Source organism: Eptatretus burgeri, chromosome 14 (assembly GCF_056783735.1).
Source record: "Eptatretus burgeri isolate ZD-2024b chromosome 14, Ebu_testis_v1, whole genome shotgun sequence".
NCBI lineage: Eukaryota > Metazoa > Chordata > Myxini > Myxiniformes > Myxinidae > Eptatretus > Eptatretus burgeri.
Window position 1 is genome coordinate 24,299,309 of NC_140974.1, and position 14,932 is coordinate 24,314,240.

At 47.6% G+C, this 14,932-nt stretch overlaps 1 protein-coding gene across 3 annotated transcripts in view; it reads left to right on the forward strand.

The window, feature by feature from the left end:
- The window catches only part of LOC147012796 (nicotinamide/nicotinic acid mononucleotide adenylyltransferase 2-like), a 74,899-nt gene that overhangs the window by 14,214 nt on the left and 45,753 nt on the right, over window positions 1-14,932 (forward strand). Inside the window, exons 1-2 of one of the 3 annotated variants that reach the window (XM_085853995.1) lie at window positions 11,464-11,647; window positions 12,169-12,257. The exons of 1 other annotated variant lie outside the window; for it this stretch is intronic. In XM_085853995.1, coding sequence (XP_085710121.1) covers window positions 11,563-11,647; window positions 12,169-12,257 — 174 coding nt within the window. In that variant the 5' untranslated portion in view covers window positions 11,464-11,562. Of the gene's footprint in view, window positions 1-11,463; window positions 11,648-11,724; window positions 12,041-12,168; window positions 12,258-14,932 lie in introns of those variants that run through there. One more of the 3 variants, XM_085853996.1, reaches the window with a different exon arrangement.

Genomic DNA, 14,932 nt, shown 5'->3' on the forward strand with positions numbered 1-14,932 from the left:
TGGGTGTCATTTCCCTGGTCTCTGAATATGCTCCGACTGAGGCAAGTGATCTCACCGTGAAGGATGCATTCTATGCCACGCTCAAGTCTGTGATTGATCAGTGCCCCAGGCGAGATACTCATATAGTCTTGGGAGATTTCATTGCATCAATTGGAACTGATAGGAATGGTTATAAGACATGTCTTGGTCCTCATGGGTCTGGAACTGTGAACCAGAATAGCACTAAGTTCCTTGACTTTGCAAGAAGTCATGGACTTAGGGTGGCTGGTTCATGGTTTCAGCACCCACAGGCTCATCGCTGGACTTGGCATTCCAATGCTGGTGGTGTGACAAATGAGATTGACCATGTGCTAGTTGATGGTCACTCGAGGATGATCCAGAAGTGCAGGGTCTACCAGAGTGCTCATTTCCTCAATACTGACCACAGGCTTGTTGTGATGTCTCTGAAGTTTCAGCTTAAATCCAGGAGAATGGTACCATCCAGGCCTAGGCTGGATGTTGGCAAGCTCAAGGATGAGAGGGTAGCTGAGGAGTTTGCGAACAGGCTGAGTGGAGATTTGGGGGTCTGGGTGATCTGGGAGTTCCTGAAGAGTTGTGGAGTGTCTTCAAGACCACCTTTGATGTTGCCGGTGGATGTCTTGGAACTCACCGAAGGGCGAAGACGAATTTTGTCTCTCAAGGAACACTGGATAGCATCGCAGGGCCAGGCTGAATGGCAGAGCTGAGCTATTCAGGGAGCTGAGGCATAAAACTGCATGTGCGCTAAGGGTGGACAAGGAGGCCTATGTGTGAGGGGGTAGAGCATCACCTGTGGTCACGTGATTCTCGTCCTGCTTGCAGGGGAATTCGCGCATTGCGTTCCTCCAAGCCCGTCCCTCGGTGTACTGCAGTTTCAGCAGAGGATGGAGGGCTCTTAATAGAGGAATCCGAAGTGAAGGCCCGGTGCTGGGCCAGTTACTTTGAGTGGCTGTACCAGGCTGATCCACCAGCTGTCGAGTTGGACGTCAGGGGTGTTACAATCTTTATTGCTGACTCTCCAATTAACTGCGGTCCACCTTCGTTTGTGGAAACAGACTGCGGTGAACCGGTTGAAATGGGGTAAAGCTCCTAGGATTTGTGGCATCCATGCTGAACTTCTCAAGGCTGGTGGAAATGCTATACTCGTGTCATTGCACGCAGTTCTGTGCTCTGCCTGGAACACAGGCATCATCCCAACTGACTGGAAGAGGGACCTTGTTGTCACCCTCTGGAAAGGGAAGCATGATCGCTAAGACTGCAACAACTACCGAGGGGTGACGCTGCTCTCAGTGCCGGGCAAGGTCTTTGCTCAGATAATTCTTGATAGGGTTCACCACCATCTGCTTGAGCACCAGAGTCCAGAGCAGTCAGGCTTTACACCAAAGAGGTCAACGATTGACTGTATCGTTGCTCTTCGAGTCCTCACTAAACGCAGATGAGAGTTTCGGCAGGAGCTGCTTGCAGCCTATGTTGATCTCTGTAAAGCGTTTGATTCAGTGAATCGGGATGCTCTCTGGAGGATTCTTGGTCTTCATTTGGTGCCACCAAAACTGATCGATCTGATTCCTGAACTATTCTCTGGTACTGAGCGTGCTGTGAGCTATGCTGGTTCCATCACCAACGATCCACAGTAAATGTACCAGCAAGAACATAATCTGGCAACAAGAACAGCCAATTAGCAAGTCATTGAGTATCCTTCTCATCAGATCTTGAGAGGACCCAGGGCCCTGTTGGGCTTCTTTGCCCTCCCATAACGTGTTGTTGATTTCCCTACATTGTCAATTTTGTTTCTGCAAATGCATGATTGCCTAACATGCATTCAAGGATGGAAATACATAGTTTCAAAAGTGCTTGAAGGTGGGCAAAGCCTCGGGAGTCAGACAAAGCTGCAACTTGTCAGATGTATAATAAATGTGATATTTATCGTATTTTCACTATTATTTTAATCCCAAAAGGATGATGATTGATAATTTCAATAATAGTCAGATATATGACAATTCACGCGAGTTTTTACATCACAGGCGGTCATCATTCTGTCATCTCACGATATTTTATCATCCTGATATTTTTTATGCCTGAATTATTAAAGCTACACTTGTGATGCAACCAAGTTTGAATGCAAAATGAATATTCATGTTCCACCCATGTTTTTCCTCATGTGTATTTATGCTCAGCCCATGTGTCGTGTCATCTCCACTGTCCACTGTCCACTGAAAGCGGGCTTCAGTGTTGCCCCATGTCTGACATGACGTGTGCATGTATCTGGAAAAGGCACGGTTTGTACTGACACACTGGAAGTGTTTTAAATTAAGAAAAAGTGATTTAAACCTCTTCAAATGTTGGTTACACTGCATGGAGCATTCTTATTCAAGAATCGGGACATGTGGACCGTGCCAGGACAGAAAAATCTGACTCCACGCTTTGTCTCGCTGCCGGGAGGAAGAGGAGCTGCAATGTTGAGCTCGCTTCATACGCAGGCTGTTGCTGGCTCCTGGGTTTTGTCCAACTCTTCCAGAGCTTCAGTCTTGGTGATAGCCAAAGCAGAAGCAGCTGAGGCCTCTGTCAGAGTTGCCATGAAATGTAAATCGGATGAAGCTTGATTGCTATTCGAACTGCAACAGATGCATCTAAGCAGCAACCAATGGAGCAACAGATGCAGCAACGATTGTTGGCTGCACAGCAACAGATGCATCTCGAACAGCTGAAGCGGGAGGAAGAAACTGCTGGAACTCAGGTTTGCTTGGAGGTGATTACTGATGCTCTGTGTTGGGAAGAATTTGACAACCTTTCGGCAGCTGGATGACCTACATATATGGAGGTGGGAATGCTGTTGCCCAGGAATGCCACGTCTTTGCCGCCATCCATTCCGTCTGAAGACAATACTGAAGGTATTCCATCGGATACCTGGGTACTTGATGGCCCCTTTCACCAGCCATCAAGACGACAGCTCCAGCATCCATGGAGAACACATCGACATCAAACCTATCCAACAGGCAAATTCTGTCTGCTCAGTATAATACGATGCCAGCTCCTGGTCTGTTGTATGCAACTCATGAGACACCAATTAATGCCTTACACACAACCTTCGTGTTGTCATCTTCTCCAATGCTATGTGTCACAGTCGCACATTGACCCCAATTGTGTCAATGGCCCGTTACCTAGCCTCCAAAGCCAGTCGCCGACTGGGAATCCTCCATCGTGCAAAGTCCTTCCTCGGCCCACCTGAGCTCCTGACCACATACAAAGCTTTCGCCTGCAGCCTGATTGAGTACTGCTCTCCCCTCTGGGCTTGTGCTCCTGCCTCTCACCTTTCTCAGCTTCATGCTGTGGAAACCACGAGGCATTTCGGATCATTGGCATCTCCCATGATGAGGCTGAGTGTTTGGGCCACTCACTCTCTCACCACAGGAAGGTCGGTGGTCTGTCTTCTACCATCTCGTCTCCCGTCTCGCCCCCCTCCCCCCCCCTGCTCTGTATGCGATTTTTCCCCACCATATTTCAGTAGGGCGCTCAAGGTCCACCAACAACTCCCTTCTGGTAAAACTACCAAAATCACGAATCACTGCTCACCTTCAATCTTTCATTCTTCTTTTTTCCCGCCTTTGGAACAAACTCCCTCACTCTATTCATTCCCATTCTTCCCTCCAGGCCTTCAAAACAGCTGATCATCACCACCTATCATCCCCATCCAAATCCTCAATCTTTTCTACCCCCATAAATCCACCCCAAGCCCACCTCCTTCAAATTCCCTGCTTTCCGTCCTGAAAGTCCCTGTAAAGTCCATCTTGTATTCCCCATGTTCCCCACCCCATCCCTCTCCCTTTCACAGATTTCCCAATGTCTCTGTTCCCCTCTGTTTTGTCCTTCCCACTCCCACCCCTCTTGGCTCATGCCCCCCCCCCCTTGCTGTGTGTTGTGTGTTTGCTCTCATACGAGTCTCGACAAGATATACAAAGAAAAAAAAATAGCTCGTGGGTCACAGCTCCGGTTACAACTGCTCAGTATCCCACCGTGTATACTGACCTTATGTCACCGTCCAGTGGGATTACAACCGACAACCAATCTGGTTGTTTCTCACCAATTGCTATGAACACCCTTCCTGTACCCGGATATGCTGCGAGGACTTACAACACACATCTGGCAACAACATATCCAGTGTCTAGTCATTCACTATTGGTCAAGCTGTCAATCATGACAACAGTGATGCCTGACATGCAGGACTGTGTAAAATGATTGTCTCGTCAACATTTGGTTTCAAATAGGATTTCTGTGTTTGACGATAAGCCTGAGAAATTCAGGACATGGTGTGGGGCCTTCAAGAACATGATCAAAGAATGTATAATAAATTTGATATATTCCTTCCGATGATAACATATCTGCTCACACTGAACATACCTAACCTACCTGCTCACACAAAAAGAGTATGCTAGCATCCGATGAACAGCTTCCGGTTCTGGGTTTGGAGCATTGGCAGGTCTCCTTGGGGTTTCCCTGCTAACGATCTCAAAGTTAAGTTTCCGGTCGTTATCTGTCCCATTTTAACTCTTTATTTTCTCACCTACATGATACTGTGTGTTCCTAGTTCGGTTTTGCTTCAAAAATCGTGCTATTTTGTGAGATTTCAACGAACTTGTCTTACTGGGTGCTTGAGGCCTATCCTTGAGGCCTACCCTTTGTTCCCCTCGGTGTACGATCGTGTTTATGTTTTTTCTCCCCATTATCTTCACTTTCTATCTTTCCCACTTTCTTAACGTTCCCCATTCCTCCCACCCAACTAATTTCTTATCTTAAAAAAAAAAAACGCTACCTTTCTCCGATTCTTCTTCTTCTTCTTCTTCTTCTTCTTCTTCTTCTTCTTCTTCTTCTTCTTCATCTTCTCTTCTTCTTCTTCTTCTTCTTCTTCTTCTTCTTCTTCTTCTTCTTCTTCTTCTTCTTCTTCTTCTTCTTCTTCTTCTTCTTCTTCTTCTTCTTCTTCTTCTTCTTCTTCTTCTTCTTCTTCTTCTTCTTCTTCTTCTTCTTCTTCTTCTTCTTCTTCTTCTTCTTCTTCTTCTTCTTCTTCTTCTTCTTCTTCTTCTTCTTCTTCTTCTTCATCTTCTCTTCTTCTTCCTCGATTTTTTCTACAACACTTCCATGACCTAATCTGTTGAAAACTCTCTCAAACATTAATAATAACAAAAATGATCTCTTAAAATGTTTCATCTTCCTCCTTCACACGTGTGCTACTCTTTTCTGAAATCATAATGCACTACTTTTCTGCTATTTAAACAGACCGATCTCAATTCGACCTCTCCTTCATACCTTGCCGAAAAAAAATCCAACTGTTACAGCGTTTCTTCTCTCCATTCTCTGAATTCGCCTTTATTGTATCCCTCAAGAAATGTGTTTAATCACATAACTGACCTAAAACTTTTTTAAAAACCCCAGTTTGCTAAGAATGTTCCCTTTCCATATCAACCATTCTTTTTTTCCAACTTCAGTGCCAACTCACTCCTCTCACCCCTCACTCTCAAAGCAACCATCCCACTCTTCTACCTCCAAGCCTCCCTCACACCTCTCTCAAAAACTCCCCCCCTCACCTTTCTCCCACCATTCATCCCCTCACTCATCCTTCCCAAAGTTGCCCCCCTTCCATCCACAAAGCTGCCTACTTCCACTCGCTCCCACGTCCATCTCTTCACTCCACCTCATCAAATCCTCAACTGCCTTCTTTCCCTCTCTCTTGTCCCCCCTCTCCCCCAGCACCACAGAGCCTTTTCTCCTCCTCATTTGGCCCCCTCCCGAGCTATTCTGAAATCCCCCACTCTTTCAACAACACTCCTTACCTCCCCCCCTCGTCCTACCCTCCCCCACCCCCCGCACCCAAAGCCTCCTCCCCTACCTCTTCATTAAAAGTATGGACCTCAAATATCTGGGGCCTTCGCTCAAACCTTTCAGATCTTTCCATACAGGTTGCCACTGACAAACCAGACATAATCTGCGGAACAGAAACTTTCCTCCCCCAAGACATGTCTGACTCCCAAGTATCTCTCCCTGGTTACTCCCTCCACCGGTTTGACAGAACTGAGCCTCGCCCCACTAGAGGAGTTGCTCTCTTCATCAAAGACTCTATTCCTCACTCTCCATGCACTGCCCTCACTCCCTCACACCCCCAGGAATACCTCTGGCACGGCTTCCCCTCAACTGTGTACTGTACCGTCCACCTAACAGTGATGACTCCATCTACACCTCACTATCAGAAAGCATGGACCAACTTCTATCTTCTCATCCAAACTCTCTCTTCCTCATATGTGGTGACCTCAATTGTCATCATGCCAGTTGGCTCGGTGTGGATACCTCTCTCACCTGTCATGGCACCTCAGCAAAAGCTTTCTGTGACTCAATCGGTCAACTTACCCACCCGGATCTCAACCAATGGTACTCCATCTCGTCTGGATTTGATTTTGACACATTTTCCTGACAATATCTGCTGCTCTTCCTCCGCTCCAATCGGTTGTTCTGACCACGTCCTTGTCAAAGTGGACATATCTCTGGCTATTATCAGAGAATCACCTCACCGCCGTCGAGTCTGGCATTTCACTCAAGCCGACTGGCAGGGTCTCCAAGCGGCCCTCAAACTTATAGACAGGTCTCCTATCTCTACTTTCTCCAACATCAACTCTTCCTGGGAATTCTTTCAAAGAAACTTGCTCTCCCTCATGCACAGATTTATCCCCTCTCGTCTTCAGTTGTCCTACCCTTCCTCCCGCCTTTGGTTCACTGAAGCTTGTGGTGAGGCAGTTGTCCTGAAACAACTTGCCTTTGCCTCATGGAAAGCAAACCCAACCGAGGGCAATCTCAGTTCCTTCCATGAAGCTCGGAACAAGTGTGTATCTACCCTCAGGAGAGCCAGAAAACAACATCTTTCTCATCTCAAGTCTGAACTCTCAAACCTCTCTCCCTCCTCAAAATCCTGGTGGCGTTTAATCAAATCTGTTTCTGGTGTATGTTCCCCCTCCATCCCCTCCCTTACCTCAAATGGCCGCACTGCTGATACCGCATGTGAAAAAGCTGAATGCCTAAACTCGGTGTTTGCAGCTAAATCTTGTGTCCAAAACCCATCGCTTTCTGTACCCACCTTACTCAGTCACACCCAACTGTCCCTGGACTCTGTTTCCTTTTCTCCTGACAAGGTGGAGAGCTTGCTGTCAAACGTCAACTCAGATTCTGCAACCGGTCCAGACTGCATCAGCCCACGTGTCCTCAAAGCCTACTCTTCTGCTCTTGCTCACCCTCTCTCTGTTCTATTTACCCTCTCATTTGCTGAAGGCCATCTGCCATCTGCTTGGAAATCAGAAAACATCACTGCCCTGCACAAAAGGTGCAAAAACAGATCCCTACAAATACAGACCAAGCACCCTTCTCCCAATCATCAGCAAGGTTCTGGAATCCATCATCGCTTCAGACATGAAATCCTTCCTCTTCTCCAATGGCTTGATTTCTGATCATCAATTTGGTTTCAGACCAGGTCACTCTACCATGGATATGCTGCTTCTGCTCTCCCAACAATGGATGGAAGTGCTCAATGACAGACAGGAAATCCGAGCCGTATCCCTGGAAATATCATGTGCTTTTGACACAGTCTGGCACCCTGCCCTGCTCACCAAACTCTCTTCCTATGGTATCCAAGGCCATCTCCACTCATGGCTCGCAGACTTCCTCTCCTGTCGCAGTCAACGTGTGACCCAAAATAGAGTTCTTTCATCCCCCCCCCCCTTCCTGTCCAGGCTGGAGCTCCTCAAGGTAGCGGTCTGGTCCCTGTTCTTTTTCTGGTTTTCATCAATGATCTCTCCGACTCTCTGGAAAATCCAATATATCTCTTTGCTGATGACTCCACCCTCTGCCGTCCCATCAGTCATCCCTCAGACCAGCAAGCAGCAGCTTCTTCGCTCACTGCCGATCTGGATAAAATCATAAACTGGTCCAACACGTGGAACATGTCTTTCAATCCAGACAAATCTCACACTCTCACTCTGTCTCTTCGAAAGGACCGTTTAGAACCCCCCCCCCCCATCCACTTTCTCAACAATCCTCTGGAAGAAGTCCTTTCTTTCAAGCTTCTGGGTCTCACTATCTGCCATGACCTTTCCTGGGAAAGCCATATTTCAAACCTCGCCTCCAAAGCCAGTCGCTGACTTGGAATCCTCCGTCGTGCAAGGTCCTTCCTCAGCCCACCTGAGCTCCTGACCACTTACAAAGCTTTTGTCCACAGCCTGATGGAGTATGCTCTCCCCTCTGGGCTGGTGCTCCTGCCTCCCACCTTTCTCGGATTCACGCTGTAGAAACCAAGGCATTTCGGATCATTGGCATCTCCTGCGATGATGCTGAGTCTTTGGGCCTCTCACTCAATCACCGCAGGTTGGTCGGTGGTCTTTCTGTCTTCGACTGTCTCCTACTGTCTCCTCTCCAGCCTCGCCCCCTTGTTCTCTCTGCGATTTGTCCCCACCACATTTCTGCAGGGCGCTCAAGGTCCGCCAACAACCCCCTTCTGGTAAAACTACCAAAATCATGAATCACTGCTCACCTTCACTCTTTCATTCTTCCTTTTTCCCACCTTTGGAATAAACTCCCTCACTCTATTCATTTCCATTCTTCCCTCCATGCCTTCAAAACAGCTGTCACCACCACCTATCATCCCCATCCAAATCCTCGATCTTTTCCACCCCCGTAAATCCACCCCAAGCCCACCTCCTTCAAATTCCCTGCTTTCCTTCCTGAAAGTCCCTGTAAAGTCCATCTTGTAGTCCTATGTTCCCCACCCCATCCCTCTCCCTTCCACAGATCTCCTGTGTCTGTTCCCCACTATTTTGTCCTTCCCACTTCCTCCCCTCCTGTCTCAAGCCCCCATTGATGTGCGTTGTGTTAGCTCTCATACAAGCCTCAACAATGTATACAAAAAAAACAAAAAAAAACTCGTGACTCAACGTATGGCTGATGGTTCAGAATCCAAAGTCACTTGTAGAGCGTCTTAACCGAGTCTGCATTATGAGCCCTGGTTTCGGTTTGGAGCAGGTCTGGAATCGCCTTGAAGAAAGATTCTGGTCCATAAATTTAGTGATTGTGAATGATGTACTCTGTCGTTAGTTTACTTCATTTTTTGACAATTGTTCAATAACAATATGACAATATTTCGAGCCAATATGGTCACCCCCGCCCCCGTTCTCGTGTTCGCATAATTCTCTTAGCTCAATCAATTGCTGGAGTGGTTTATATAAAAAACCAGGCAAGAAGTGCGATCTTGCAATATTTGAATATAAAATGTATATTTATGCTCTGCCCATGTTTTGCCTCATGCATATTTATGCTCTATCCATGTGGGTGGCATCATCTCTGCCACAAGTGGGGAGACCGGCGTTGCCCTGTCTGGCAGGGCGTTCCTGGAAAAGGCACAGATTTTACCAACACACTTGAAGTGTTTTAAATTAAGTAAAAGTGATTTAGACCTCTGTAAGTGTTGGTTAAAGTGCCTGGAACATTCTTATTCAAGAATCGGGACACATCGGCCATTTCACGATAATGCTGGCTTTTTATTGGGGTGGGAGGGGGGGCATTTCCTCTCACCCCCTTCAACCTGACCCCCCGCCTCGTTCGGCTATGCTCTCCTCCAATGTTGATCTCCGCAAAGTATTAGTTTCAGTGAATCGGGATGCCCTCTGGAGGATTCTTGGTCTTTGTTTGGTGCCACCAAAGCTGATGAATCTGATGTCTGAACTATACACTGGTACTGAGAGTGCTGTGAGATGTGGTGACACCATCTCCGACTTATTTCCAGTTGTTACTGGAGTTCATCAGGGGTGTATACTGGCCCACACACTTTTCAGCACATGTATGGACTGGATTCTGTGGAGGATTTCGGAGAGATCTAGCTGCGGTGCATCGTTTGGGAATGTCGAGTTCTCTGACCTTGATTTCACAGACAATGCAGTCATCTTTGCGGAGATGCTGGATACCCTTATGGGAACCCTTGAGGTGCTGAATGAGGAGTCAGAGCCACTGGGATTACGGATTTCCTGGGTCAAAACTGAGATCCAGGCTTTCAATGACATCTTGGATGCTGCTGTCCTGTCTGTACCTGCTTGTGGCGAGGATGTTGAGGTCACGGAGAGATTCACTTACCTTGGCAGTGATATTCATGTCTCTGCTGGCCGTGAGCCAGAGGTCAACAGACGTCTGCGTCTGGCCTGGGGAGTCATGGATTCACTGGATCATGGGGTGTGGCGCTGCCGGTACCTGTGCGGGAGGATGAAAGTCCGAGTCTTCAGGTTGTTGGTGCTTCCAGTCTTGATCTCTGGATGTGAGACTTGGACTCTGACCAGGGATCTGAGACAGACACTTAATTCCTTTGGTACCAGGTCTCTTCGGAGAATCATTGGCTATCACTGATCGGACTTTGTGTCCAACAAGCGGTTGCTGAGAGAGACTCAAATGAGATTTGTTACCTTCATCGTCTGTGAGCGTCAGCTGCGGCTGTATGGACACGACGTGGCTCTTTTTCCTGACGCTGATCCTGCTCACCAGATTCTCTCAGCTCGGGAGTCTCGTGAGTGGAGGAGGCCAATGGGCCAACCACGTGCCTCATGTTTGCAGCAGGTTGATAAGCATCTCAAGGAGATGGGGATGGGCCGGGCATATTCTGGGGGGGATGTCCAGATGGAGGCCCCTGGAGCGGCGGAAAGTGGACACAGCGATGCGCCGCTCCAGCGCATGCTCCCATATCTCACCTGACCTGACTGGCAATAGCTCACTTACTCTTCATGAAGAACACTGTGGGATCTTTTACGTCCACCAACTAATGCCAGCAGACGGGATGCCCAGTTTCAAGTCCATCTGAAGGACATATTATTGATGAATCACCCATCCTGTGAAACACTGGGATGCCGGTTCATAGCTGGGTCATGTTGTTCTCAGACAGAAATCGTATCAGTGGTGCGTAGTGGCTTGTTCTTCTGTATCCTAACTCTACACTTCTCGTGAATGAAAAGATCCATCATGTAAATGGACCTAAGGCACCCTGACACTGTTCTTGCATGGCCATGTATCGTGCGTCCTGTATTGAACCTGCAGCTTTGATCTAAATTCTGAATGATCCGAGAAGGGGGCACTGAGATCCTGGCCGTGCTGGGATACATCTCCACGGATTTCAGAGAGAGAGAGAGAGTTTGTGCTGTTTACACGTTTCCTATTCTCTGTACTTCTTTGACACTCGACCTTTGAGGTATCCTCTCCAGCCGGACCAACTTTCTGGCATTTTGTTTCTCTCCATCTCCTGCCTGGATCGATCCATCTCGTATTATGGCTTCACCTCTTGCAGTGAAAAATCGAATCCACTTCTGTTTCTATTCGCCAACCGTGTCGCCAACGCCCTTCCTTACGGGTTCTTTCGCACCCAGAGCAAGCGAACCCCCCACTCTCCACTCCCTCCCGCATTGTGCCCTGGATACACCTCCCTCTCCCGCTTGAACGCTTCGGTGCCAGAGAAATCGACTGCAGCGCAACGTTCCGGCCGCCATGGGCGAGCCCCAAAACACGCGGATAATCCTCCTGGCGTGCGGCACCTTCAACCCGGTAACCAAAGGTCACCTGGCCATGTTCGGTGAGTCGGTGAGTCGAGGTTGTTGGGCAGGCTTTGCCGCTCCTCGGACGACGAGACGCTCATTGCAGGTGAACGTACAGGTGCTCAACGACTGCGCACACCTCAGGTGCCAACGTCACGTCGTGGCGATGGGTGATCTAGATGGACCTGCGTCTGATTTTGTGATCGACGTCGGTTTTATTCTGTTTCGGACGCGACGGTCGGCGCTGGGATGTTGGATTTGGGATATACAGTGCGTGCTCATTAATAGTGCGTGCTTGGGGGATGTGGATGGTAGTGGGGTCCATGATGAGAGCATGGCGATCTTCTCTGTCGGATGATACGTGCCAGGCTTAAGCATGAATCGGACCCATTTCTTTGGCCATTTGTTCGATCCGTTGCGAAGGAGAGCAGGTAGCGCCGAGCCGAGGATGCTCATGACGTCATACAACTTGTATCCTTTAATAAATTGGAAACGTTGCATGAATTTTTCGCGCATTTCCTCTGTTCGAGTGTTCACCTGCACACGAACTTACCTGCAGAGCGCGCCAGTGCTCACCTGAACTCCACGGGCTCCTTCCACGTCATCGGAGGACTCATCGCACCGTCGCATGATTCCACCGGACAGAGAGTGAGTCTCGGGTCTTTCGATCGAAACTGATCGATCAACTGCTCTCTAACGAACTGCATTGTGGGTAATGAAAGTGTGTATATATAGGTTTGCAAAGGCATCGTTTGAATGTTGTACTCAGCAATGTCACGACCCTGTGCGATTTTGTTGTCGTTGTATATTTAATATCGGAAGATGTTAAACGAGTCCGTTGGAAATTATTGGTGAGCGTTGTACGTCACGTCACGTGATGTGATGACGACGTTTTCAAGAAGTTAACTACTTGTTGGTTATTAAGACAGAGTGATCATCATGTTATATTGTTCTTAGCATGACGCAACAAATGTGTATTTTATAATGGTGGTAAAGGGGAAAAGCAATGGAAAATGGTGGAAGGGGGGAAGGTGAGGGGGTTAAATTTGAATAAATAGAAGGAAGCATTGGGGAGGATGAAGAGAGATGTGAATTATGGGTAGGGGTTGTGCTGGGCTGGTCCGTAATAAGACAACAAACATCAAGTTGGGAGCTTTTGTGCAAATCACGGGAAAAGTAAAAACACAATTCCAGTTAGGTTGCAATGTACCATTATATGGTTACCCTGGTGTTGGCTTAACGGTCAGGGTGCTTGGCTTAAAATCTCAAGGTCATGAGTTCAAGCTCCTGTCATGTTGTTGAATTAACACCGTGTGGGTTGACTCAGCGTGTCATCCTTCCGAGGTTGGTGAAATGAGTACCAGCTAACTGGTAACAGGGGCATTGCATCAACTGCGCAGCAGCGCCCCCAGAAAATGATGCAGCCGAGCAGCCCCAGGCTGCATATTAATGAATGGATAAATAAATAATTAGATGGTGAGGGTGGACCTGCTCCGAGTCTGGGAGGTCGGTGGTTTCGAACTCCAGCTGAGTCATACCAAAGAACTGACCGTGGAGAGAAAAGTGACGTCAGAAAGATGGGTTGGTACCCAGAGTGCTCTGGGAAGTTATGTCTGAAGTCCTGGCTTGTCGTGTGTGAGTGTGTGTGAGTGTGAGTGTGAGTGCGAGTGTGAAAGTGAGATCTGTGTTGCAGCTCCTCCACGAGCCTTAGAGCAACTAAGTGGAGAAGCGTCTATCCGTGTGTGCACCCATCACGCTTCAATTCAAAGTGTTCCTACTGTCATATTATAATAAACAAGCTCAAATGAGCTAAGATCCTCGTCCTCTTGACGATGACGTCATAAAAACGAATATGACGTCATTGTGATGTATCAGGTTTGCGATAAATTATCTGTGCTAATGCCCGGCTTGATTCCCGCAAACAAAATTCAAACAGCTTGCCGAGTTTCGGAGATAATGGTATAGACCATTTCCATTAGCGGCGATATTATGACGTCAACTTTTTTTCTCGGAAGAATTTCCAAAATCGGAGATAGTTACTGCCTGCGCGTGGGCTTTCTGTATATACATGGCAAGTTTCACGAAGATCCGATGAAAACTCTGGGTTGTGAAACAAAAAATGTCAAAAAATAGGAATGACGTCATAAAAATTGACATGACGTCATAGTGATGTATCATGTGTGCGGTAATTCATCTCTGCTAATGCCCTGTTCGATTCCCGCAAACAGAATTCAAAAAGCTTGCCTAGTTTCGGAAATAATTTTTAGGCGATTGCCATTAGCGGAGATATTTTGACGTCATAAATTTTTTTTCTTGGAGGAATTTTCAAAATCGGAGATGGTTACTGTCTGCGCAGGGTATTTTTACATATATATGCCAAGTTTCAGGAAGTTTCGATGAAAACTGTAGGCTGTGAAACAAAAAAGTCCACAAGAAGAAGATGAAGAACAACAATGCGAGTCAGACTTTGAGATCCTCCACGAGGATCTAAAAAACAAAAAAAAAAGTTATAGATCTGTGACAGCATTAACAGAGCAGGGTTCCTTGTGTCATATACAATGTATGGCACCATTGGAAAACGAATAATCTATTAACCTGGAACAAAAATTTGTCCGTTTGATGACAAAGATCTTCCTCTTCTTCTTTCGGCAGGCTCCCGTTAGGGGTCGCCACAGCGGATCAACCGTCTCCATTTCGCTCCATCCTCCACATCTTCCATTGACACTCCAACCACCCGCAAGTCCGCCCTCATCATATCCATGAACCTCTTCTTTGGCCTTCCTCTTCTCCTCCTGCCTGGCGGCTCCATCTTCAACATCCTTCTCCCGATATACTCCGCTTCCCTCCTGTGCACATGTCCAAACCATCTCAAACTCGCCTCTCTCACTTTGTCTCCAAACCGTCCTACCTGCGCTGTCCCTCTCATATACTCATTTCTTATCCTGTCCATCCTCGTCACTCCCAACGAGAATCGCAGCATCTTTAACTCTGCCACCTCCAACTCCGCTTCCTGTCTTTTTGTTAGCGCCACCGCCTCCAAACCATACAACATAGCTGGTCTCACTACCGTCTTGTATACTTTCCCCTTCACTCTTGCAGCTACCCTTCTGTCACAAATCACTCCTGCAACTCTTCTCCACCCACTCCATCCTGCCTGCACTCTCTTTTTCACTTCTCTCCCACACTCTTCATTACTTTGGACAGTTGATCCCAAGTATTTAAACCCATCCACCTTCCCCACCTCAACTCCTTGCAACCGCACCATACCACCACCCTCCCTCTCATTTACACACATGTACTCCGTCTTACTCCTACTGACTATC